The sequence below is a fragment of the Lepidochelys kempii genome, chromosome 6 (genome assembly GCF_965140285.1).
Source record: "Lepidochelys kempii isolate rLepKem1 chromosome 6, rLepKem1.hap1, whole genome shotgun sequence".
Classification (NCBI taxonomy): Eukaryota; Metazoa; Chordata; order Testudines; family Cheloniidae; genus Lepidochelys; species Lepidochelys kempii.
Genome location: NC_136385.1, coordinates 23262223 through 23289384, shown reverse-complemented (window position 1 = coordinate 23289384; position 27162 = coordinate 23262223). Strand labels below are relative to the sequence as shown.

Genomic DNA, 27162 nt, shown 5'->3' with positions numbered 1-27162 from the left:
GCACTTTCTCAGCTACCTTCCCCTCACCCTAATCATTACTAACAGTTCCCACACATTGCCACTTACTCCCCTAGAGAGAGGGTGGCCATATCATTCCCAGGTTGGGTCTCCAGTGTAATACACGCCCACCCACACCATCGGCTTTCTACAGAACGTCTTGCCTGTGTGCCCCACCACCACCTGGGATTTTGGCATTCACCTCACCAAGACTCACCTCCCTCAATATAAAGCCTCTGCAGCAGGGAGGGGATAGTGCATTTTACCGTAGGTCACCGAGCATGTGCCAGATGGCAGCGGCCGGGTTATTAATGTGGATCAGTCAGTTCTGAGCTAGCAAAGCTTCTCCTTTCCTCACCTCGGGTTCCAGACAGCTGCTGTCACTTGATTTCAGGAGGCAGATGATGTATGTGCAATAACCCATGGTGTTTAAGACACTGACCATGGATTAATAGTCACAGCTTGCAATGGTGATGTAGCGAATGTACCCTCTGACAGAGTTATTAATCCTCCGTTAATAGGTTCTCAACTCTTATTTTGCTGACATGCCATAGCCGGCCTATTGAAATGTAAATGAAATGAGCGCCTGGGGCTGTAATTAAATCTTTTAGGGAGCTATTCTTGTTACAGGCGCACTCCCAGGAGGAGGTCAGGCTGGTGTTTGGCGCACTGGGACCACAGAGAAAAGAGGGAGCTGAGCTCTGCAAAGGGCGCCCTATGACCAAGTGATCACTTCCCAGCTGTTTCTTACTCATCCCTTCACTGGCCCAGCTAACGTATTTCTGTTCAGGAATCCACCACCACCTCCGAATCCCCGGGAAGAAGAGCCTCCCTGAACAATAAACAGCCTTTTGTGATGCCGCTGCCACCCAAATCATCCCGACCTGCTATGCTGGGTTCTGCTCTGCTTATTTCAAAGTGATAGGAAGACCACCACCACGGAGGCTTGCCACCAAGGAACAGGTGACCTCTGCACGTGGTGTGGGGCATAGCAGCTCTCCCAGCCTCAGAAACAAAGAAGGCATTCAACAGCTGTGTGAAGCGTGTTTGGTCTGAATCCAGCTTCTGATTGGACTGGGGTCTACACCACACCCACTGGCCATCCAAGCAGAGAGGCCAGGACTGAATGGGCCCTGAGACTTAACGCTCCGCTTGCCTCAGCTTGGTCCTCTGTGCTGGGAATTAGGGCAGAACTCTGGAATCCAAGGGGCCGAAGGCTTATTCTAGACATAATTCACTCTCTCAAGTCAAACCCAACAAGGGACAGCTCTCAGCAGCCCAGTTTCTGCCTTTGGCATCACTATTAACTGCTCCCAGGCTGCTTGGAAAGATGAGGGAGCAAATCTCCACCAAAACTGGGGCTGGAGATGGAGGAAATCGATTCAGTCCAAGAGGGATTTCCCTAGGGGGAACAGGGCTAGGGATTCCCTGCATGGGAATGAGGAAAGCCCCAGCCCATCTGACCTCAGCACCACTTCAATGCAGAAGGCAGGTGGGGAAACATCCCTTCAATGATTTCCCAGGGGAAGGGCTGTAAAGCCCAGACAACAGACAAGCTCGGATGGGCTAAGTAGCCGAGGGGGGGTGCTTACCGATCCACGCTGATAGCACAGAGGTTGAAGATAGAGGCGGTGCACAGCATCACATCCATGGTCATCAGTGCATCACACAGACCTGTGCTCAAGGCCCACACTCCTCCCTGGAACTGAAGGCAAAGAGAGAGGGGGAGTCAGTGCATGTCAGACCCTGACGCTGCACAGGGCTTTGCAGGTCATTACGGGTACACAGACTTGCACTCCTCACTAAAAACAGCTGTGCAGATATTGCAACGCGGGCAGCAGCGTGAGCTGGCCACCCCAGCTCAGATTCAGGGGGCCGGATTGGCTCAGGCTTATGTGATTAGTAGGGAATCTGTGCACCCTGGAACTGTAAGGATCACTTCAACGTGTTTTAATAGGGGATCCTAGACACATTCACAAGGTCTGGCATTGTCCTAGGGGGAAAGAAAACAAAAAAGGCTTAAAATCAGGTAATCCCTGCTCCGGCCTAGCTATAATCCCCCACTGAGATGAAGTCCATGCAGGTGTCTTATTCACACGTTGTCGATCACAGCTTTGTTATCCCTTAATTTTTAGCCTGGCTGGAGGTTCAGGCTCGGGTAAGGTTAATCATAGAATCATAGAATATCAGAGTTGGAAGGGACCTCAGGAGGTCATCTAGTCCAACCCCCTGCTCAAAGCAGGACCAATCCCCAACTAAATCATCCCAGCCAGGGCTTTGTCAAGCCTGACCTTAAAAACTTCTAAGGAAGAAGATTCTACCACCTCCCTAGGTAACGCATTCCAGTGTTTCACCACCCTCCTAGTGAAGAAGTTTTTCCTAATATCCAACCTAAACCTCCCCCACTGCAACTTGAGACCATTACTCCTTGTCCTGTCCTCTTCTACCACTGAGAATAGTCTAGAACCATCCTCTCTGGAACCACCTCTCAGGTAGTTGAAAGCAGCTATCAAATCCCCCCTCATTCTTCTCTTCTGCAGACTAAACAATCCCAGTTCCCTCAGCCTCTCCTCATAAGTCATGTGTTCCAGACCCCTAATCATTTTTGTTGCTCTTCGCTGGACTCTCTCCAATTTATCCACATCCTTCTTGTAGTGTGGGGCCCAAAACTGGACACAGTACTCCAGATGAGGCCTCACCAATGTCGAATAGAGGGGAACGATCACATCCCTCGATCTGCTCGCTATGCCCCTACTTATACATCCCAAAATGCCATTGGCCTTCTTGGCAACAAGGGCACTCTGCTGACTCATATCCAGCTTCTCATCCACTGTCACCCCTAGGTCCTTTTCTGCAGAACTGCTGCCGAGCCATTCGGTCCCTAGTCTGTAGCGGTGCATTGGGTTCTTCCATCCTAAGTGCAGGACCCTGCACTTATCCTTATTGAACCTCATCAGATTTCTTTTGGCCCAATTCTCCAATTTGTCTAGGTCCCTCTGTATCCTATCCCTGCCCTCCAGCGTATCAACCACTCCTCCCAGTTTAGTATCATCCGCAAATCTGCTGAGAGTGCAATCCACACCATCCTCCAGATCATTTATGAAGATATTGAACAAAACCGGCCCCAGGACCAACCCCTGGGGCACTCCACTTGACACCGGCTGCCAACTAGACATGGAGCCATTGATCACTACCCGTTGAGCCCGACAACCTAGCAAACTTTCTACCCACCTTATAGTGCATTCATCCAGCCCGTACTTCTTTAACTTGCTGCCAAGAATACTGTGGGAGACCGTGTCAAAAGCTTTGCTAAAGTCAAGAAACGATACATCCACTGCTTTCCCTTCATCCACAGAACCAGTAATCTCATAGAAAGTGATTAGATTAGTCAGGCATGACCTTCCCTTGGTGAATCCATGCTGACTGTTCCTGATCACTTTCCTCTCATGTAAGTGCTTCAGGATTGATTCCTTTAGGACCTGCTCCATGATTTTTCCGGGGACTGAGGTGAGGCTGACTGGCCTGTAGTTCCCAGGATCCTCCTCCTTCCCTTTTTTAAAGATTGGCACTACATTAGCCTTTTTCCAGTCATCTGGGACTTCCCCCGTTTGCCATGAGTTTTCAAAGATAATGGCCAATGGCTCTGCAATCACAGCCGCCAATTCCTTTAGCACTCTCGGATGCAACTCGTCCGGCCCCATGGATTTGTGCACGTCCAGCTTTTCTAAATAGTCCCTAACCACCTCTTTCTCCACAGAGGGCTGGCCATCTACTCCCCATGTTGTGATGTTGTAATGTTTCCACCCAAAGCACCACCCAGCAGAACTGGGATACAATAGAACCACTGCTGACTGGAGTGGGGGGAAACCCACCCGAAAGTCATTTTTCCATCAGGGTCCATAACCACCACCCCTGAGCCCTCGGAACAAACAGGTAACTGATTAATCCGAGATGGGTTCCCTAGTTAATTCACAGATCCTGAACCCCCAAAAGTGATTCCTCTTTCACTTGGTCTAAGTATGAATGCCCCATTTGCAAATAATTATGCAGATAATTTACTGCTCGTTACTACACAATTATTTTACCCTGCCACACTAGGTAACAAGCAAACCCTCTGGGAGTATGCTAAAACGGCTCCAGTTTTACAGGATATCTCTTGGTGTGATCACAGCCACCAGGCCTAGAGCAGGGCAGGGGAAAAGTGCCAGCAGCAATTTTCGTTCCAGAACTTCACCACATTTGTTTAGCACAGATTGCTGGAGTATAAACTTTGCAGACTATATACCCCACAATGGACCTTCCCCAGTGGTTGAATTGATCAGGTTGTGGAAAGCATTTATGGAAAATGAGTCCATTCTGAACCCTGCAGAAAGGGGAAAAAAACATTTTGAATTTCTTTATGAAATAATTTTCCTGGTTTTCAACCAGCTTTAGGGAGCCAGCTGACAATCAGCTACATGGATGGGTGGGCTTGATAGAAAGGAGACATTCAAGGAACTTCGGCCCAGCCTTGAGCTAATAAAAATGCTTGCATGGACATGAGCAGTGCAGAAGGGACTTGGCTCTGTAATGGACTGATGAAGGTGGAGTTTCAGGGTTACAATGGATAACACATTACTAGGAATAATACCCTTCCTTTGCAATGCAAATTCTCTAGTCTCAGAGTTGGTTTACGCTAGCAACTTACAAGGGTATAACTATTTCATATCCATAACTATGTTATACCAACCTAACTCCCCACGTAGACAGCGCTATGGCAATGGGAGGGCTTCTCCCATAACATAGCTACCGCCTCTCGGAGGGGGGGGGGTGGAGTACCTGCACGGATGGGAGCCCCACCGGTGTAGGCAGCATCTTCACTGAAGTGCTGCGCAGCTGTTTTAAGTGTAGACAAGCCCTCAGCTTTTGGTAAAGTTAACAGTTAGCTAACAGAAGCAATGTCCCATAACATACAAAATACTAAGAAGGTTAGCAAACAACATTTGTGATGTCAAATAGTATGGATCATAATATGGTTTTAAATTGAGAGGTTCTGTCATTTATGAGGCTCTTTTGACCTTTCTGCAATAAAAGTATTGGGTGAGTTCTCTTTCTGTTTAAACAATAGCTTTAAATCTAATCTCAGCATCAGGGTCACTTGGCAATTCAGTCTTGTATTTCTTATCTTATCACAGACTGTATGTTTTGTGGGGGGCGGAGGGGGAGTGGTTAAATCTTCTGAAGCCGTATAAAACAGATGGCATTTTGGATGGATTTGGAAACCCCCCCACAAAGGTGACATGGCATGCTAGCATCGCGCCCTAGAATAAACCAGATGTTTGAGGCATACACACATCTTCACATTGCATCTGCTCCTCTCTCTCAGGGGGCCAGGTTATTTTGACCAGTGATCCCTCACTTAGTTTTGCCTGGAGATATGGGGCCTGATTCTGATCTCACTGACCAGTATAAGGGTCTGATCCAATGCCACTGAAATATATCGAAAAGACTCCCATTGTTTTCAAGGGGTTTTGGATGAAGCCCTAAATCAGGAGTAACTCCACTAAGGTTGACAGCATTACACCCATCTGAGACCAGAATCAGGACTGCAATCTCCAGAAGTTTCCTGCTCTCCATGATTGTTATTTGCTTCCAGTAGTGCACCCATGTGTGCTAGGTGCTGTACAAACCTAAAGCAAAGCACAGTCCCTGCTCAATTTTCATCCTCACCTGGGGACATTTATGCTTTCAGATGCAGTCAAAAATCTGCAAGCTAGTCCCCACAGGCCCTGAGCCTGAGTGCCGACTGAAGTCTGGAAGTCCATATTGACTGCATGGCTAACATCAGTACAGAGGCTGAATATTTGGTCCCCAATTATCTCCCCATACAACACCTAATTACCCACTCAGTAACCTTTGAGTGTCCTAGTTGCACTTCCCATTGCAGGTGAGCCAATAGCATTCTGAGACCCAAGTGCAGCTGAAGAAGTGGAGGATGTGAGCTGAAAACAGCACAGAGCTACACAGATCTCACAGAGCGCTGTTAATTATGACATTTGCTAGGGCACTATTGCTCGTCCGCTTATTGTACTGCGGAAACATCCCATCGCCGAGCTGAAGAGTCACAGTCACTCTCTTACACAGCCCTGGTGCAGTGGCTGCCCGAATATCTCATTCAGTTACTGCATTAGCAGGAAGATATTGATGGAACTAGAGGGAGTTGAGAAAATAGCAACAAAAATGATCGTGGGCGCTGAAGAGATAGAGATAGTGATAGTGTCTGGGGGAAGATAAAGACAGCTAAATATTTTTAAGGAAAGAGCTAAACATTTAGAGTCTGGCTAAGAGGCAACACCGTTGAGACATGCTAAGAATCTGTATGTGCCTGGGAGATGAAGAGGAGTTCTTTAGCAGGATACACGAGGGTAGAACTAGGGGCAATGTAATGATGCTCAGAAAGGAAGTAATTTAAACTGAATATCAGGAACAGCTTCTGGGCACTGAGATATTTTAGCCTGCGGAACGGTTTCCCAAGGCAAGTGGCAGAGACTCCACTGCTTGGGATAGGTGAACAAAGTATGCAGCATCGGGAACTACGGCATAGCACCATCCTGGGGACAGTGCAGGTATCTCAAGGGAGGGAGGCTAGAGAGTGACTTGCATCAGGTTAGGCCGGGGTGGGCAAAGTACGGCCCATGGGCTGGATCTGGCCCATCGGGCCTTTGGATCTGGCCTGCGGAATTGCCACTCCCGCACTGCCCCAGGCCCTGTGCCGCTCCCAGAAGCGGCCAGCACCACATCCCTGTGGCCCCTGGGGGAGGGGGAGCAGAGGGCCCCGCACGCTGCCCTTGCCTGCAGGCACTGCCCCCCGCAGCTCCCATTGGCCGGGAACGGCGAACTGCGGCCAATGGGAGCTTCGGGGGAGGTATCCACAGGCCGCAGGGATGTGGTGCTGGCCGCTTCCGGGAGCAGCGTAGGGTCAGGGCAGGCAGGGAGCCTGCCTAAGGTCCACTGCACACTGCTGCCACCCTGGAGCCGCTCCAGCTAAGCAGCGCCAGGCCGGAGCCCGCACCCCAAACCCCTCCTGCATCCCAACCCCCTGCTCTGAGCCCCCTGCTGCACCTCTCACCTCTCCTGCACCCCAACCCCCTGCCGCACCCCTCCTGCACCCCAACCCCCTTCCCTGAGCCCCCTCCCACACTCCTCCCTGCACCCCTGCCCTGAGCCCGCTCCTGCACTCCGTACCCCCTCTTGCACCCCAACCCCGTTCCCTGAGCCCCCTCGTATACCTCGCACCGCTCCTCTGCCCCAACCCCTTGCCCTGAGCCCCTTCCTGCACACCATACCCCCTCCCATGCCCCAGCCCTACATGCAATTTCTCCATCCAGATGTGGCCCTCAGGCCAAAAAGTTTGCCCACCCCTGGGTTAGATGCTCTCTCAGTAAGACCAGGCCTCATCCCTTATGTCGTTGGGGGGGTTGTTAAAGAAAACCATTTCACTGAAACCTGAGGCTCCCAGGTTCCTCGGGAATATCACAGGAACAATCTGGCAGAGAGACAGGCTGGGTGAGCCAATAGGCCTCTTTCAGCTCTAGCTTCAATTATTGTGACTGAGCCCTGCACAGCTGTGCAAGGAAGTAAGGGGGCATAAGGTTCCTCCTGCTGTGTGATTGTGCAGGGCTTCCCCAGATCAGGGGCCCTGGGGCAGGCAGGCAGAGCAGCTGCTTCATGTCCGACACACCTTTCAGGTGAGGATGTGGGGAGCGCTGAAGGTGGAGAAGACTGGATACAAAGTGGCAAGCAGGCTGCGGCTGGGTTGGGCCAATGCACAAGCTGGAAGGTCAAAGGGAACTGAGCCTTGGAATCGCTTTGGCTTTCTGGGGTGGCAGAACTTCATGCCTTCCCTTGCTCAGGGCTGAAAGTACACTCTGAGGGTATGTCTACACAACCCGCCAGATCAGTGGCCAGCAAACGATCCAGCAAGGATCGATTTATCGTATCTAGTCTAGACATGATAAATGGACCCCCGAGCGCTCTCCTGTCGACTCCTATACTCCACTGGGGCGAGGGGCGCAGGCGGAGTCGATGGGGGAGCGGCAGCCGTCGACTCACCACAGTGAAGACACCATGGTAAGTTGATCTAAGTATGTCGACTTCAGCTACGTTATTCACGTAGTTGAAGTTGCATAACTTAGATCGATCCACCCCCCACCATCCCCGTGTAGACCAGGGTTCAGTCTTGCCCGTTGTTTGCTATAGAGGGGGACTTTCGCACCAGGGAATCCTTCCCAGCACAGTAATAGGGGGCTGTCTTGGAGCCAGACTGACACATATGCCAACTGCTGTACATACTCTGTATATCTGAACAACACTCTGCTCCTTCCCAACCCCTCTTCCCCTCTCTGTGTCCATCCTTCAGTGAAATCTCAAGGTTGATTCTGCAACATTTCAGGTCATTTACAAGATGTGTGTCCCAGACCATGGACAGGGGCTAGAAGGAGATGTTTTTTTGGTAAAGCACAAACATCTTCAGTCATACAGGGGGCAGGCAAAGGGCCATCCAAGTAAATACTTTTTGTAAAAATGTCCTTTAAAAATATATATATATATATAAAATATAAATATAGATAAAATACATACACTAGTCTCTAATGAACCAATGCACATTGCACACTGGCCTCCACTGCACAGGACAGAAGCTTGAGGGGAATTACAATTATATAATGAAAATCCTGCTCCAGAGTGAGCATCTCCCCCCTCCCCCCGCGAGTCAGATTTTGCCACTTTTACTGATGCTTAGAAGTCCCTGTCTCTGGGCTCGAAGTGTGGTTTAACCACAAGCCCTTTATAACTGGCAGCACAACCAGGAGCAAACCAGAAACCAAATTATGATTTGAGACAGTAATGCTCTGGTTCCCCCATTCTCCAGACAGATGCCCCTGATCTTGGTGAGGGCTTCAGTGCCATTATAAATACACACAATAATGGGAACTAAACTTTGAATCCCTTCATCTCTGAGTGAGTAGAGCTTTGATATGTGAAAGTCTAAACCCTATGCTCATGCACCATCCTTTTCAACAGAAGCAACGACATTAATACCATATCCCTTTGAGTCCCCAGAATAGGAAGGGACGAAGTTTAAAAGAGAGGCAGGGAAATCCCCAGTTGGAAGCTGCTCACTGTCATTGGACAAGTCTCATTCAGGCAACCCAGTAAGTCTCAGACCAATTAAATACGATATTGTCATTTCTCAGGTCTTCCTGCAAAGTTAAAGAGATGCTGATGCCCCATGGAAACCATCAACAAAGACCTGCTGTAGAATTTCTATTTTATTAACTCAGTTTAAGGAATTGTTTAATCCAAAATGCCTCCATCCCAAGTTCTGACAACTTTCCTTCCCTTGCTCCAGTTAGAAGGATGGTCTATGAAGTTAGGTCTAAGATTTTGCACACGTAAGAACTCTGCTCTCTTTAGAAGTGATAGGTTTCAAAATCTAGTTCCCATCAGAGCTTTGATTTTATTAACATTGTAGGTGTCCACTGAGTTCTTTGCGAACTCAAGATTCTACTGTATTCAGAATCCTTCCCAAACACATACTTTACAAGGGAAGGGAGCTGCATGAGGACTAATAGCACCCAGTTGTGATGTCAGAACAGGGTTGTGATTTCTCCTGAGGAGTAGGACCAGATGGACTCCAGGGTAATGGTTATTTTTGGGCAAACACCCTGACCAGAACCTTGGAGCCAGATCAAGGTTCAGATCAGATTTAACGTTCTGAACCTCTCTCTAGAATTGGCCAAATACAAACACCTTGAGCTTTGGGAAGGCGTTTTGATTAAGTTCTCAACATCAAACCCTCAAGTCTTGCCACATTCAGATCCTGGGGGTGGGTCTGACTATTAGAAAGATAGTAAGTTTAGATCTGAGGGCCAAAATTTTCAAAAGTCCCTGTGAGTTTTGGGCACCACATTTTTGGGATGCCCAGCTTTAAAGGGACCTGATTCTCAAAAGGCAGGTGCTCAGCACTTTCTGAAAATCAAAGTGTCTCAAGTTGGGGACCCAAAATCGATAGTCACTTCTGAAACGTCTCAGCCTGGGGTTTTAGTTCCTCTCTAGTCTCCAACAGAGAAGGAGAGAGAAAATATAAAGGAGAATCACTTCTAAATAGAAAAAGTCTGTTTTCCATGTGGTATTAGCAGCATTTAACAATGACTTTTTGCCATGCAGCATGACCCTCTGGCTGCATTAGCTAAGGCACCTAACTCTCTTTGATACTTGACTGACTTGGAATTAAGAGACAGAACTGGCTTCACTAGGTCATGTAATGAATTGCTACCTAATTACAGTAGGTTGCAGGAGATTAGCCTGTCAAGGTACACAGTGTGAAGCTTTAAAGATTTTATATGGCTTAGGCTTCCTTAAATAGTGCTCAAAGGCAACTTAGTTTCCACCCACTTGTATTTTCTGCTTTTTAGGGGGGAAAAGTGCTCTGTTTTTTCCCATGGGAAAGAAACATCGGCAGCATTTCTGCCAAATGTATCTGTCTAGTGAACATTCTCTTCACACAGAGCAGATAACGGAACTCAATGTTGAAGTGGGTTCCCCCAGCTGCCACCCCTCCCACCCCCCCAAAAAATCCCATATACTAGGTCTTACAAAATTCTCTAGGTGTGGTTTGCACAGCTCTTGCAAGAGTTGCATCAATAACCAGCCTGCTGAAGGCTCATGCGAGGCCAGGCTAATTAACTAGTCTATTAAACTAGTCCCTATTCAAAGAGCTTTAGTTGTCTTAACATCACTTCTTAGAAGATGGACAGCCATAGGTCTGTGTTTGGCAGAGGTGACGCACACTGCCTTTAGCAGGATTCACTTTGACAGACAGTCTGATGTATTGGAAGGCACACAAAGCTAGATGCTTCAGGGCATAAGTCAATCTCTAGTTGACTTGGGTTAGGAAGAAGCTTTCTTTATGGGCAGGGTCTTCCATAATTATCCAGTATGGGGTTTCTTGCCCCTTTTTTTCAGAGTGGTTTTGAGGCCTGTGCTATAAAGGAGATCAGACTAGATGACCACAGTGGTCCCTTCTGGCCTTAGCTCATGGGGAGGGTTCATGGCTGTGAATCCAACGTGGAGGGATATGATCCCCTTCAGCCTGGACTTAGGCACCTAACTCCCTTGGCGAGGAGGGGCATGGGCCACACGCCTCTCCATGGCATTTCCTCCTAGCTAGCTTTGGTGGCTCCCCGCTCAGTATGCGAGTTTTTGTGACTCCCATTCTTAGGCGCGTAACACGTAGGCAGCCTGGGTGCTTAGTTCAGGGCTATGGATTTGCCATGTGGCAGGGCACCGAAATGTCAGGCATAGCAATGCTGAGTCTAAGTCCCCTTCGTGGAGCTAACCCAAGATGTCCTGCACCACGTAAGAATGGCCCCTCTGGAGGAATAAGGAGCAGCACTGATGGATTCTGAAAGGAGCTGCCTCTAGTCCTCTTTGACTAGCACTATGGTGACTTCAGGAAGTGGTGCTGAGAGAGAGAGAGAGAGAGACTGACATTCTCACAGACTAAAGGACCATTGCTAAAGTTACACCAGTAAAACGATTTTTACACGATCCTTGTGAAGGTGTAATTTACAGGATTTGAGATTCTAAGAATTTCCGGTTTACATGCCAGATGCACTAGGAGCAGCCACTGCTGGAGGTCTCTCGTTGACTAACCCAAACAAACTGTTCACTCTAGAAGACAGATATTTTGCACTGCACATCAGAAAACATCCTCTTTCCTCAGGAAAGTGTCAACCAGAACCAGCCTCTTACAGGACTGAAGGAAGAGCAAATTGGCTGGAAGAAACAAGGACCACCAGCAATTTGCCCAAGGTCCTTTCTCATGTCTAATCTTTGCAGCCAAGGTTTTTTTTGTGGGTTTTTTTTTTTAAGTGACTAGTAATTTTTGGCTGTCCAGCTTGAGACACCTTGAAGGGGTTTGACTTTCAGAAGGTCAGTGCTCAGCACTTTCTGAATAATCAGGCCCCTTTAAGTTGTCTCAGGTTAGGGACTCAAACTGAGGCACCCAAATATAGTCACTTTTCAAAATCTAGGCTTTGGACTGTAATCACAAGTCTTCACCACCACCTCAAAACCATTCTGGCACCAGATTATAAATATCCTTATAATTCTAGGGATGAATGAATTTGTGTGCCCTATTAAGACTGCATTATTCCAATAGAATCTTTAAGTGTTATCAGCGAAAGAAGACAGGTCTCCAAAAAGCCATGGGAAATACTGGAGGGAAGTGTTCTCATTCTTCATCTAGGACTTCAGTAGAAAAGTTCTCTAAATAGGTGAACAAACTCACATGACACACATACCAAGCAAGATGCTCTTTTATACTATACAGAAACCCAGAGTATCTAACCCCAGTCTAAAGGAATAGGTAATAAATGGTTGAGAAGTACTTTGTCCCAAGTATCTGTTTGGGGCAAATAACCAGCCCAGAGACCCAGAAATGCCTTGGCTCCAACACTGATGACCTGTAATCGGAGCATGTTAAGTTTAGCAGATGCACTGAAAATCTTCTCCTTTCCTCCTTAATCAATTATAAAGAGCTAAGAGACAAAGTAGTTTACGTAACCAAGCCACACAAATCTGCTTGCCGGTAGAACTTCCTGGTTCAGTTCTGTCTCAAAGTGTGATCGCTCAGCGTGGATTAAGAAAAACGCTCACAGAGTGCACGATACTTTACACTGGTACAGCATGCATCCAGTCCTGCTCCTGCCCTAGGCGCTGGGTAAAACTCCCATTCCTTTCAGCGGAAGCATGGGCAGGCCCGAGATGTCGCATCCCCCTTTCCCTCAGAGGAAATGCAGAAGCTCCTCCACTTGCACTTTGGGGAGTCAGGTTTTTAAGAGCTCAAAGCTGGGCAGGGTGCAGATGGAGCAGGGATACAAGAGATTCTTTGCGGCCTCAACCAGACTTTATTGGGTAAGGCACTCTGAGCCTAACAATAGTATGGGGAGCACCTCATCCTTCCCCCAAAGCTTTGCAGGTCTGGGCTCTTAACTGATACTCTGCCTCCAGAGGAAAAGTGTCCCACACTGACTGAAGTGCACTGACACCTACGCCTTGCCCCCACCACCATCACCGATGGGCAGCGTGGCTCCATCTGAAGTATCTTTGGGATCCCTGGGGACACTCCACACTCTCCCCATGGCCTTTCTTCCAGTCAGCTGCTTGGAGGTTGTCACACCAGCAAGACAAGGACACTGTGTGGTTCCTTCCCCAGGATCTCACCCCCAGCCTTTACTGAGGTGCAGCTCCTGGTGAAGCCATGGGAAATGGATCTGGGTGGGGACGGCAGGTTTTGGGCCCTAGGCACACTTGCAAGGAAAGTCATTTGAAAGGCAAAGCAACCCCTTCCATGTATAAAACGGTCCCTCATAGGTTGACCATGACCGGCTAACTTGCTTTTAAATCTCTCTTCCTTTGCCTACACCAGGAGCTAAGTGGGGTTTAAAAATGTGTTCACTGAAGCGTGTTCAAGACCATATTTTGCCACAAACCCCCCAGAGCAGGTAAGTCCCGGGGGTGTGTACACATGTGCAAGATGTATGCATGTACAGTACACATGTGTAACATACAGTTTCCATGTATTAGATAGTGATATACATATGATCAACTACATTTGTCCTGCACACCTCTGACAGTTCTCCAGCACTCTGCCCGCTAATCCACCTCTGCCTGACAGAATTAACCTGACATAGAAATGAGCCCCTTCCACCCCTAAGTTTACTGGTCTGAGGTGTCAGACGGACAGGCAGTAATCTAAGATCTGCTATCTCATGAGCCACTATGGTGAGAAATGGATGCTTTGTCCCACTGGGGAGCTGGCATTTCCCGCTCCTGTCCATCAAGATAAGGCTTCTAGCCCTGGTCAGTTGCAGGATATCAAACCTTATGTCACAACATTAGGATTTATAGAAAACTTACTCTAGAAGCTTCTCCACTCAGTTAGTTACAGAGTGTTGTTCTCTCTTGTAAAGCTCTCAAGAGTTGACTCATACTGCAAAGGCAGGTAAATCCAACAGGAAAAGTAGAGTATGTGGGGTGGGGATTGAAATAGCTTAAAAACAACCCTCCTCTCCCCCTCTCCAATGTTTAAACTAATTCTTTTCTGAAACAACGTGAGACAGATACAAGTGGTGCAATGACGGTTTTATTGGCAGAGCTTTACAACAACCTGCAGAACTCTTACAAGGAGGACGATGGTTGTGTGGTTAAGGGACTGTACTGAGCCTATGGGATCTCGGTCCAATTGGCCCCTCTGCCAATGGGAGCTGCGGGGGCCAGTGCCTGCAGGCGAAGGCAGTGCGCGGAGACCTTCCCCTCCCAGGAGCCGCTGCTGGACATGCCAGCCACTTCCGGGACTGGCGCAGGGCCAGGGCTTGCCTTAGTCCTGATGCATCACTGGACTGTTAGTGGCCGATCTCCCAGTTTGGCTGCAGGAGGGTTGGCAACCCTATGATCGACTGGTCGATGGTGGAGCCTCTGACAGTGGATCTTAGTCTCAGTGATCTACCGGTTGGTGACCACTGCCTTACATGCTATGCTACTGTGGCTCACAGCCCTGACACCAACAGCCAGCTTTACAAGCATGCAGGTCACACCCTGGCTTCCACTGCCCAGTTACTTTTTACAGGGTGACCCCAATACCCTCCCAGTTCTCAGCCTCCCTCAAATCATCTGCCCTCTAGTGTGCAGCCCTCTCCTGGAACACTCACAGAAAGAACCTTCTTCATTGCTCCTTTAAAGAGATAATCCACTGCAGCTCATTACTTTAACTGGAGTTGGACCAAACACAACACTATATTGTTTTATAATAGAAGGAAAATAAGTTTATTAAACAAAAAGCCATAGGCTTAAGTGATACCAAGTATAAGACAGAACTACTCAAGATAGTTAAGTCCAAAGCAGACTGCAAAGAGCTACAAAGGGATCTCACAAAACTGGCTGACTAGGCAACAAAATGGCAGATGAAATTCAATGTTGATAAATGCAAAGTAATGCACATTGGAAAACATAATCCCAACCACACACATAAAATGATGGGGTCTAAATTAGCTGTTATCACTCAAGAAAGAGATCTTGGAGTCATTGTGGATAGTTCTCTGAAAACATCCCCTTAATGTGCAGCGGCAGTCAAAAAAGCTAACAGAATGTTGGGAACCATTAAGAAAGGGATAGATAATAAGACAGAAAAAATCATATTGCCTCTATATAAATCCATGGTACGCCTGCATCTTGAATACTGCACATTTGGTTGCCACATCTCAAAAAAGATGTATTGGAAAAGATTCAGAAAAGAACAACAAAAATTATTAGGGGTATGGAACAGCTTCCGTGATGAGGAGAGATTAATAAGAATGGGACTTTTCAGCTTGGAAAAGAGATGACTAAGGGGGGAATAGGACAGCAGTCTAAAAAATCATGACTGGTGTGGAGAAAGTAAATAAGGAAGTGTTATTACTCCCTTTCATAACACAAGAACTAGGGGGTCACACCAAATGAAATTAATAGGCAGAACGTTTAAAAACAAACTAAAGGAAGTATTTCTTCACACAACACACAGTCAACCTGTGGAACTCCTTGCCAGAGGATGTTGAGAAGGCCAAGTCTATAATACGGTTCAAAAAAGAACTAGATAAATTTGTGGAGGATAGGTCCATCAATGGCTATTAGCCAGGATGGCAGGGATGGTGTCCCTAGCCTCTCTTTGCCAGAAGCTGGGAATGGGCTACAGGGAATGGATCACTTGATGATTACCTGTTCTGTTCGTTACCTCTGGAGCACCTGGCATTGGCCACTGTTGGAAGACAGGACACTGGGCTAGATGGACCTTTGGTCTGACCCAGTATGGCTGTTCTTATGTTCTTAAGGAATAAAGATAGAAAGGGTTACAAGAAAACAAAAGTAAAAATATACTTCTAAGACTAAAACTTAATTTCAGCAAGTTAAAATCTTTGCCTAAGCTGGTTTCTCACGTAAACTCAGTTCTTAGAGACATCAACCTCCTTGGTTGAAGGACACAACATTCTGTGATTTCAAGAGCTCTGGCCATTTGAGTCCCCCAAGTGATGGACAGCTATGGAGTTCTCATCCCTACCCCTTTTTTTAATAGTTCGGTAAATCTTTGAAATCATGTATCTTTTGTCTGGAGAAACCTATTTATCAACTCCCCCGATGTGCACGGTTTTAAAGTCATGTATTTCCAGCATATATCTATAAAGTCCTTTATGGGTTTACCATACATACATCATGCAAGAATATTAATAATCAGTGAGTTTGTAGTTTTCCAACGATATATTACATGCCACTTTTTGGGTAAATATCATGACAACATTGTGTTAGGTGTAGTGAGTATGTCAGGCCTCACAAGAGTTACTGACACAGAATAGTGAACCACCAATGGGCCTCTGTGTCACACGGCCTCTCAGCATTACTCAAAAAACAATACATTTCGCCAACCATGAATAATACAGTCATCCCAAACTCCTGGCCATAAAACCTTTACAGCTCACCACCGTTACATCAATCTTTTCTTTTCTCAGTTATTATAAACAGCACAGGTATGAAAGCTAGACACTCTTAACATTATAAGACCCCATTTTTCAGTGTTTCTAATTCTGCTAGACAAAACTATTTGAGCTGATTTTATATTATATATATATTATAGTTTCTGTTAAAATGGTTAAGCTATTTCTCAGAACAAGGTTATTTTCCCTAAACTTGTTCTGAGAAACAGCTTAACTGTAACTGTAGACCTAGGTATTGTTAATTTTTTTTTTTTTAAATTCAGCCTAAGGCAGAAGGCTGCACACTTCATTGCTTCTGTAGCCTGAGCTCTATGGGTTAGCCAACTTTAGGTGCAAATGGCTTTTCAGGTTTTCTGAAAAACCAAAACAGTCTATGCATAGAATCTATGTATAACCTCTAGCAATTTTAAAGAATGCTCAACTAAACCTCAATTTGATTGTGAAGTTGTCTAAGATAATCCTTTATTTTATTTTAGCATGATGCTTTTGGTCACCTCGCAGACTCCGAGTTCCAATATCGTGTAGTTTCCATAGCATGGGCAATTGCACGGCACTCATTGGTAGCTCACTAAGGAGGAGTTTCACATCAATGGCATTTGGATTGTCACTTAGTCTTAAAAGATATCAATTTTGTTTGTGGTATGATATAGATAGCAAAGTGTAAAATTCAAGTAATGATGAAATACACCTATGAAGGGACTTACTTTAAACTCACAATTTAAAAGTAGTATTTTCCATTCTTTTTACACACACACACACCCACCCACCCACCCCGGGGTCATGGATCAGCATTCCCATCAGTACTCCGCCTGTGCCAAGGAAGCTAATGATCCAATCAGCAGATCAAACACAGTGATGAACCCTGGTCACATGCCACCTGAGGCACGTTGCGCATACGCTAAGTAGTATACACACCCTGCCTTATGTCAGGGGCTCCATATGTCATCCCCCCCATTTTCTGCTCCTCCCATTAGGGTTCCCCATTCAACACCTACCCAATGCCAGATATGTCTCTCTCCTTTTTCTCCCCCTTCCAAAGTACCCTTCTACCCACCCCCAGATTAAAAGGGAAGGACGGACAGCTGGTGCCCTCTCTCTTCCTGAGTTCGCTCAGTCACATAGCTGCAACTGGCCCAGCCACTCCCACAATCCCCTGGGCAGGCTCTTACCCATGGAATGGTCTCCCCAAGCTGCACACACTGACGCTGCTCCCTCTGGAGCAGCTGGGTCTCAACAAATCCAAAAGCCAGCTGCATCCTCCACCTCACCAAGCCAACAGGCTAAGATTTGGGGATGCCCTGCCTTGTTTCTCCTGGGACTCTGCCCAAGGCCACACCCACATGACCTCATCCCTGTGATTTCTACTAGAAATGTTTCATGATATGGTTCCCATGGCAATGGCCGGTGGGGTCTGTGACGCAGTATGGAGAGGGGCGAATTGTCCGGGGAATGTCGTCTAGTTTTACTGGGACTGTCTGCATTGGGGATGGGATAGTAGGGGATGAGCCTGTAACCTGAGCCAGGAAAGGGGTGGGGCCAGGTGACACCTTTGCACGGGAAACTGGACAAAGGCTGGAGGAGAGAGCCTGCTGGACGGGCTTTTGGTTTCAGTTTTGTGCTGGGTGGTGGAATGTAGGGAACCCCAAGGCTGGGGTCTAAGATCCCTGCCCCCCAGAAGGACTTGACTGAGGGGTCCTGGTTGTACCTACAAGCTTTCTGTTTTAGACTGTGTTCCTATTGTCCAATAAACCTTCCATTTTACTGCCTGGCTGAGAGTCACGGTGAATCCCAGGAAGAGGGGTGCAGGGCACTGACTCCCACACACTCCGTGACAGGGTCATCAAAACAACTGGTGCAATTATGCTGCCAAGCCTGGCCATACCCCAGTGCAGTCCTGCTAAAAAATAAGTGAAAATGGCTTTTCCAGTTCTCATCAAAATCAACAGGATTCTGCGCAGGAATGCCTAGAGCATTCCCTGAAATTTTGGAATTGATCAGGTGTGGTTTTCCAAAGTTATTGTGTTAAAGACAAACAGAGAAAGGCCATCATGTTGAGTATAGGGCCTAACTTTGCTCAGTCAAAAAAGTGCAACATCCTTAATCCTCTCTTGAGGACTAGAGTTTTAGCAGTAATAAAGAAAGTTGTGTTTGAGATACAGAAACACAGCCCACGTCAACAACCTCAACTAGCTCTTTTGATTTATTATTATTGTTGTTGTTGTAGTAACAGCCAGACGCCTCAGCTGAGTTCAGGGCTTCATTGTGCTAGGCACTAAACAGGCACATCTCATGACAACGCCTGCTTTGAATATATCACTGACAAAAAGGTGGGAGAAAGCAAGCATTACAGGAGTCACAGGTGAAACCCACTGAAGACAATGGCAAAACTCCCACTGACTTAGTGGAACCATGATTTCACCCCCAATTGTGTCTAAATCTTTTAGTCAGCTCTGTAAACCTCAATCACATTATCCATAGAACCACTAATGCCTCTAAAAATCTGTAATAAGAGATTCCTGCATTTCAACAAGAAATCGCAAGCTGCTCAGGCCTGTCCTGTTGAGGGGGGAATCCGCACTCACCTCTCTGACCTGCAGCAGTGTCTGCTCACCTTTCCTTCCCTAAGTGACATGTGAGACAAAGAAAGACCATGAGGGAATTAGTTTCTATGGCAAGTGATGTATCTGAGCTGAAAGATTCAGATCCAATTTTTGATCTCCACACCAAAGTTTGGGATTCTTAGATCCAATGTTCTCCTCACTACACAAAACCTACTCAGCCCAAACTTGAACTGTTACACTGGTGTAAATCCAGGAGTAACACCATTGATTTCAATGGGTTACTGCCATGATTTACTCCAGCATATAACTAAGCATAACTTGGCCCACTTTAGTGGGGCAGTTTGAATTGACCTGGACTGAAACAGAGAAAAAAAAAAAAATCAAGCACTGAAAATGAAGCACCCCATATTCATTCTCACACTCTCCCCCATGTAGACTGTATCCCAGCAAGATATAATCAGAAACAAACCTCTAGATGCACTGATGTCTGGCTGTGATAATATAATATAGACTAGCCCTATTAAATTGACCCAGCTTAATGAAAGTTGTCTTTTTAAACTGGTGCAAACTTGCATGTAGACAAGGTCATATTCTGAATGAGAGACAGCATGATCACTAATTTAGAGCAGGGGACTGGGAGGCAGAAGACTTGGGGTCAACTCTTGAACAAGTAGTAGTGGGGACTTTTCAAAAGCCCCTTTTGAGCACTCAGACAACAAATGGGTTTCAGAGTAACAGCCGTGTTAGTCTGTATTCGCAAAAAGAAAAGGAGTACTTGTGGCACCTTAGAGACTAACCAATTTATTTGAGCATGAGCTTTCGTGAGCTACAGCTCACTTCATCGGATGCATACCGTGGAAACTGCAGCAGACATTATATACACACAGAGATCATGAAACAATACCTCCTCCCACCCCACTGTCCTGCTGGTAATAGCTTATCTAAAGTGTGGTTTTTGGAGGGGGGTGAGAGAACCTGGATTTGTGCAGGAAATGGCCCACCTTGATTATCATGCACATTGTGAAGAGAGTTGTCACTTTGGATGGGCTATTACCAGCAGGAGAGTGAGTTTGTGTGTGGGGGGGTGGAGGGTGAGAAAACCTGGATTTGTGCTGGAAATGGCACAACTTGATGATCACTTTAGATAAGCTATTACCAGCAGGACAGTGGGGTGGGAGGAGGTATTGTTTCATGATCTCTGTGTGTATATAATGTCTGCCGCAGTTTCCATGGTATGCATCCAATGAAGTGAGCTGTAGCTCACGAAAGCTCATGCTCAAATAAATTGGTTAGTCTCTAAGGTGCCACAAGTACTCCTTTTCTTTTTTCAGACAACAAAGTAAACTTTCAAAACAGAATGTGGGTGAAGTTTTTCTTGGAAAACCTGCTCCCACTACTGTGTGCCCCAGCTGTCCAAGTACTTCCATCCCAGCCAAAGGGATTTTAAAAACCTTGCTGTTCTACGATGCTATGCTCTTTCAGTATTGCTGCTGTTCTCCCTATATCTAGATGTTAAGTGACTTTTTGGGATGAGTGTGTAACATACTTCAGCAATGAGACACCTGTAGCAGGCTGGAACAGTCTGGTGTTTGCCCCAGCACCTGAATTGCTAGAAAAGCCTCTGAAATTAGACTGGATGTGTGGGATAGGAAAAGGGTGGTTACTGATTTTTAAAAGTAATATGAAAACGAACAGTTTTCCCATGCTGCTTTCAAATGCTGTAGGAATGCAGCACGAGGCATTAAGGGACACTTCTGACAAACTCCAGCCTGATTTTCAATGGTGATACTGATTTGTGGATTTCAGCACCTCTGAAGCATCAACGTTTTCAAAAGCTTATGGAAACAGAAATAGTTACTGGGATCCCCATCAAGGGGCTAACATGGGAGTTGGGCAGCTTGGGGATTTTCAAAACTGGTATTTGGCTGCACCCAGGTTGTCTGAGTATCCAGCACTTATGGGATTTTCAAGTGCATCCAACTCAAGGAAATTCCCCAGGTACTCAGGACTGAATGGAAATGCCTTCTAGATACACAGACATATGTACACTAGCACATTGTACATGCTAATGAGGCCTAGATCTACAGTGTAAGAGCCAAGCTATTTTCAGACAACATTGGTGGGGGCTCAGTGCACAGCATTTGGAGCTGGCCAGGTGATCGGGAAGATGGCAGGGAGGATGAGGGAACAAGAGAAATCCCAGCTTCAGAAATTGAGACCATGATTACAGAAGTGACACGCATGCCCCCTGAAAATGAACTGGTAGGTGCTCACAGACCCTCTTCACCAACATGAAGCTCGGGGTTCAGGCTGTAAATCGAGTGAACAGAGGAGGCAATGGCAGAACATACAAGTAAAGGCATGATCCTGGGTATTCAACCATCCAAGCTGTCAACACCTGGTTGGCATCACATACAGCCATGCTATTCAAGGAATAGGTGTATTTCCCAGAGGCTGCATTGTGTCAGTTGTCCTTCTGCGCCCACCCTCCCACCCCAAACGCACATATTGCACTTCATTGTGCCATCTACAATGCCCAGTACAGAGGGGAAGCTCTCTACGGCATACAATTCTTGCTGTATTTGGTGCTGGGCACTGCCAGTCCACAGAGGAACTTGTGCTCATGCAACCCTGTGGGTTATAGTCATTAGGAAGTCATCTATGCACTTGCACACATGTAAGCAGAGTCAGGATGGGCTCCACCCTGACATCTGGTGGTGAGGTGTGGCAAGTTGTGGAAAAGAACTTCAGGGGCTGATCTCATTTGCATAGGCACACCCACCCCACCTAGAATGAGGCCATAACTGCCCAAATGGTCACTTTGGCTGTTGTGGGATCCCCAGTGTCTCTGTTATTGGGGCGGGAAGAATAAATTGTTATTACCCTGATTATGGGAACTGTGCTTGGAACTGTACTTGGCCTTTTGTTATGATGGAGGGACTCACCATCAACTGAGTAGCACTCGCTAGGCAAAGGACATGGGTTCCAAAACTCTGTGAATTGAGAGAGACTTGAGACAGGTATTGGTGGTGTGGGCCCCTTTGTGAGGGCCTGAAGCACCAATTGCACCTCTGTCTCTCTCCACCGTGGAATGTCAGAGCTAATTTTGGGTCTATTAACAGTCTTGCTACAGGTACTGTGCTGCATTCACTTTGGCCTTATAGTGCATCAGCACTAAGGCTCCCACTACTATAAGCTGAAATCACTGAGCACTGTGTCAAGTAGTGGGGTGCCGGAAGATCTAGAGTGCAGCGGTGCTGTTTGTGGATAGGCTGGCGGAGTGTTCGTGAGACAGCGAGGTGAGCTGTGCAGAGCGGAGCCGTTCGTGAGACGGCGAGCTGTGCAGAGCAGAGCCGGTCATGGTAGAGTGGAGCCGTTCGTGAGACAGCGGTGTGTTCATGAGACGGCGAGCTGTGCAGAGCGGAGCCGGTCGTGGTGGAGCAGAGCCGTTCGTGAAACAGCGTAGCAGAGCAGAGCCCTGTGGGGCAGTCAGCTTCAGGACACGTAAGGTGCCCCTTACCTCTTTCTCCCACACACAGGCACATTTTAGCCAGACTGGGGAGTAACACTATGCAGATGAACTTTTGAACTCTGGGGCTGGACTTTTTGGACTTTGGGTGATTTGTGGATTGCTGGACTCAAGAGACGTTTGGGTTCTGGGACTCTGGGGTGGGTCTTTGCTCATGGTTTGGTTAATGAACGCTAGTTGTGGTGTTTCCCCAATTTAATGCTGATGTCGTTTACCTCATGTTACTAAAGATTCTCTACTACACCGAGACTCTGTGCTTGCGAGAGGGGAAGTATTGCCTCTTTGAGGCGCCTAGGGGGTGTGTAAGATTTTCCCAGGTCACTGGGTGGGGGCTCAAGCCACTTTTGCATTTGCTTTGATGAGAGGGAACCCCTGTGTACTGAACCCGACCCTTGCTGCTATCAACTTGGCCTGGCAGAAGGGTTACACACACAAGTGACAAACGTAGGTGCAAGCAGTATCTCTAATGGTCCTTTGCAAAGACCCTGAGACGAGATGGTGGAGTGCTACACGCCCAAATTTTCAGATGTATTTAGGAGTTGCTCCAATCAGCATTGCAAGATCTAACCTAGACAACAAAGTCCCATTTTCAAAAGTGATTTAAGCACTTAGGAACCTAAATCTCATTGAAAGTCAATGGAACTTAAGCACCTAAATCAGTTTTGAAATGGTACTTAAAAGGCTAAGTCACTTAGACACAGATTTTTAAAGGTATTTAGTCATTGCTGTACTCAGCATTACAACACATAGGATTTAGACTCCTAAATCAGTTATCAGCTGTCATCAGAATTTAGGCTCCTAAGTGCCTAAATTCCTTTTGAAGATTAGATGTAGGCTCCTAAATCAGTTAGGCATTGCAACAATGAGTGCAGCAATGCCTAGATACCTAGATAACAATCTGGCCTGTAGTGAGACTGACTGGGAAGCAGAGCATGGGGCTCTTCTAGGCGAGTGTCACGAGGGCTCACAGGTGCTGGATGGCTTTACAGCTGAGCTTACGCTTCTGTACGACCCTTGCCTCAGGAAGATCACGGAAAGTGCTCAGCAGTCCATGGACGCTGCAAGGAAGGTAAGGGCACCCCAAACCTTGCCCTCCCTAGCCTGCTGCCTCCTTTCCCTGATTTTCCTGATGATATACAACAGACCCAATATGGTCAGGTGCTGGATGGCAGTCTCTCCTCAGAGCTGATCTCCTTGCCTACAACCTCCAGTTTCCCCAACACCCTCAATGTCTGCCCCAACCCTGTCCAGCTCTCTTAACCTGCACTTTAACCCTTCTCCTCCAGCCCCATGCTAATCCTATAATCCCTCAGTAAAGCCTCTGTGTCTCTCACTCATGTCTGTGTGTGCATGCGTGAGCACAAAAGTGTTCTCACTCCGTGTGCTGTGTCCTCAGGGATTTCAGACAATTAGGGGGAGGACACTGCTGCTTGATCACTTTAACCTGGCCTTCCTGGCTTTACTAATGTCTCCAAGCCCTGCTGGGCCTTACAATCATAGAATATCAGGATTGGAAGGGACCTCAGGAGGTCATCTAGTCCAACCCCCTGCTCAGGACCAATCCCCAACTAAATTCCAGGAATTCTCTCTGGTCTGCCCTCCTCCCCCCCACAACGTGCACCTTTGGAGTAAAAAACTGCTGCCTCTCAAACGATTTGGGCACATCCAAACACTAGCTTGAGTGCCCAAGCATTGTCTTTTATGGGCCGTGGGAGTCTTTCCATTGACTTTGATGAGCTTTACTGCAGGATAACTATTTCTATTCACACCTGCAAGGCAAAAGCATCCCAGCTCTATAGCTTCTCCCTCTTGCATACGCTACAACTAAGCTTCGGAAAATAAGTGCTCTTTTTGATCATAACAGTTCTGCTGAGATAACGTAATAGGATCAGGCATATGCTGTATCAGAGTTTCTAATTAACACAGGCCTGACATTCAATCTGTTCCACATTTGCTACCTCTCGCTCCCCAGCCCCACGCAGAGCAGAAAAGTTACTCTCACAAAGTATTTTTGGCTGGGTTACCACTAGGAGATTTCTCCTACAGACCCGGATGGCAGATGTTCCACAAAACTGGCCACCACTCGTGCCACCAGCATAATAACCGTCCATCCAAATATCTAGAGCCGGATCCTCACTCCAATTGCTGAGATGTTTCGCATCCATGGGCCTGACCTTGCATTTCAGCTGGGCAGAGTGGACATATCTTGAAAGAAGCTTAGGAAACTGCCTTTTACTTTTGATTTGGAACCCGTTTGACAGGCCCCTAAAGAAACAAACACAACCCTAGGGGTAAAACAATCCCTCGCCCCAGCCTGGGGGAACTAGCCCCAGAGGCTACGTCTACACTGCACACCAGGCCTGGGTTCGGACTCAGGTTTGAGACCAAACCCCTCCGTCCGTCCCCCCCCACAAATCAATCTGACAGGGGGCAGCAAGCACTCAGGCCCCAGCTTCTGGGGGGCTCAGAGCCGCATTCCCACCGTGACTGGGGTCCAAGCCCTGTCCTTTGGCCGCGTGGCTGCGGCTCAAGCCGCAGAGCTGAGTCAGAAGAGCTGCCAGGCGCCCTCTGGCAGAGGGGGACGCAGCAGTGACAACCCCAGGTACCCAGCGGGGCTCAAGGCGGCTGGGAAGCACCCAGGGGGCAGCCGCCGGGGTGCCCGGGGCTCCGGGCCGCCTGCTGGAGGAGGCAGGGTCCGACTCACCTCGGAGTAGACGTAGAGGGGCAGGACGAGCAGGGCCAGCAGCAGGTCGGCCACGGCCAGGCTGACGATGAAGTAGTTGGTGGCGGTCTGGAGGGCGCGCTCGGAGCAGACGCTCAGGCAGACCAGCAGGTTCCCGCCCACGACGCAGACGATGAGCGAGACGCCGAAGACCAAGGCGGCGAAGTTGTAGCCGGGCGCCGCTCCCCGGGGCGCGGTGGCGTTGCCCAGCTCCCCGCTGCCCGGCATGACGGCCCGCCCGTCCCGGGGCACCCCGCCGGGGCCGAGGGGCAGCTCCGGCCGGGGGCGGCTCATGGGCTTCCCCCCCCCAACCCCGCGGTGCTGCGTGCGGGGCTCACGGCGCCCGGCTGCTGGCTGGGCGGGGCTCCGCGCCGGGGCTGCCCCCCCGGCCCATCCCGCTGGCGGTGGGAGCGAGCCGGCAAATGAGCCCGGCTCCTTCCGCCGACCCTCGGGCTAAGGAGGCGGCGGCAGCCCGGCGGCACGGCCCAGCTTCCCCGCGCCCGGAGAAGTCCCTGCCCCGCGGACGCAACTTTTCCCGCCTGCTCGCTGGCTGCAGGCAGCGGCCCCGGCTGCACCGGAGTGAGCCGCGAAGGCGGGTCCCGCCCCGGCCGCTGATCCCGGGGGTGGGGCGCGGCCGCCGGCTCCCAGCCGGGTAGGGCTGGGCCCGCCCCTGGCGCCCGTCCTCGCTTGGGCGCGGCACCCCGCGACCCCAGCCAGCGCCCCCCGGGAGCCGCGGAGGGACCCGCTCCGGGAGCCGCGGAGCGCTGCTGGCTTATGGAAAGGGCTGGGGCGGCAGCTCCGGCGGGAGCAGCGGGGGGTGGCCCCCAGCCACGTGGGCGGATGGGCGGACGAGCCCTCGGGAGGAGAGGGGGCGTTGTACAGCCTCATCCCACAGTACATCCCGCTTCTCCTGCAGCCAACTCGCGGCGACCTCCCCGGTGTCAGTGCCAGGAGCCCCCCCCCCGCCCTGTGCCACGACCCGGGACTCGTCCCTTTCCCCATGGGGGAGCCAGAGGTGCCTCGGGGGGCAGCAGCTCCGCGGCGAGGGAGTCTCCCCCTCCCGACAAGTGTCCCCAACGGTGCCTGTAACAAAGCTCCGGCTCTTTCCGAGATCATAATCCCTGCTCTACGGCATCCTATCCCGACATCTCCTTAGGCAGTAACGGGGTTAGTGCGAGGAGACTTGGGGCCGGGGTTACCCACCACATTCACACACACAACGAAACGCTGGTCACTCATTCGATTTAGTGAAAATCCATTTATATTGTCTCAATCCTACTCCGGGGCAACGCTCCTCCTGCAGCCAAAGGGAGCTGTATGTAGAAAAGTGGCCTGAGAATTAACCTACTGCTAATTTCTACCTAAATTGCCTTTTTTCCTAGCCTTCCATCTGTCCTAAAAAAACAACAAGGAGTCCGGTGGCACCTTGAAGACTAACATTTATTTAGGCATACGCTTTGGTGGGTAAAAAACTCCTTGTTGTTTTTGTGGATACAGACTAACATGCCCACCCCCTGATACTTGACATCTATCCTAAGGTATTTATATAGCTCCAGTTCCCATAAAATCAGGACTCATTACACTTTTTAACCACGCAGACAAAATATCATGCCAGCGTTTTACTTCGACACTGCTGTTATTTTTTATTGTTATTATGTTGTTACTTGGATTAGCTGTACTTTTCTGTGTATTGCTGGGGACTTGGGGTTTAGCACCATTGAAATGAAGGGAGCTGAACCTATTTACATCAGCTGAGGATCAGGCCCTTTATAATCAGGGAATTCTCTA

The 27162-nt window shown here is 48.4% G+C and overlaps 1 protein-coding gene across 1 annotated transcript in view; it reads right to left on the bottom strand.

The window, feature by feature from the left end:
- Positions 1-26111, bottom strand: part of DRD4 (dopamine receptor D4) — a 32095-nt gene extending 5984 nt beyond the window's left edge. The window contains exons 1-2 of the mRNA XM_073350613.1: positions 25357-26111; positions 1590-1702 (exon numbers count right to left, since the gene is read on the bottom strand). Of these exons, the coding sequence (XP_073206714.1) occupies positions 1590-1702; positions 25357-25668 (425 nt within the window). The 5' untranslated portion in view covers positions 25669-26111. The remainder of the gene's footprint in view (positions 1-1589; positions 1703-25356) is intronic.
- Between the last annotated feature and the right edge of the window lie 1051 nt (positions 26112-27162).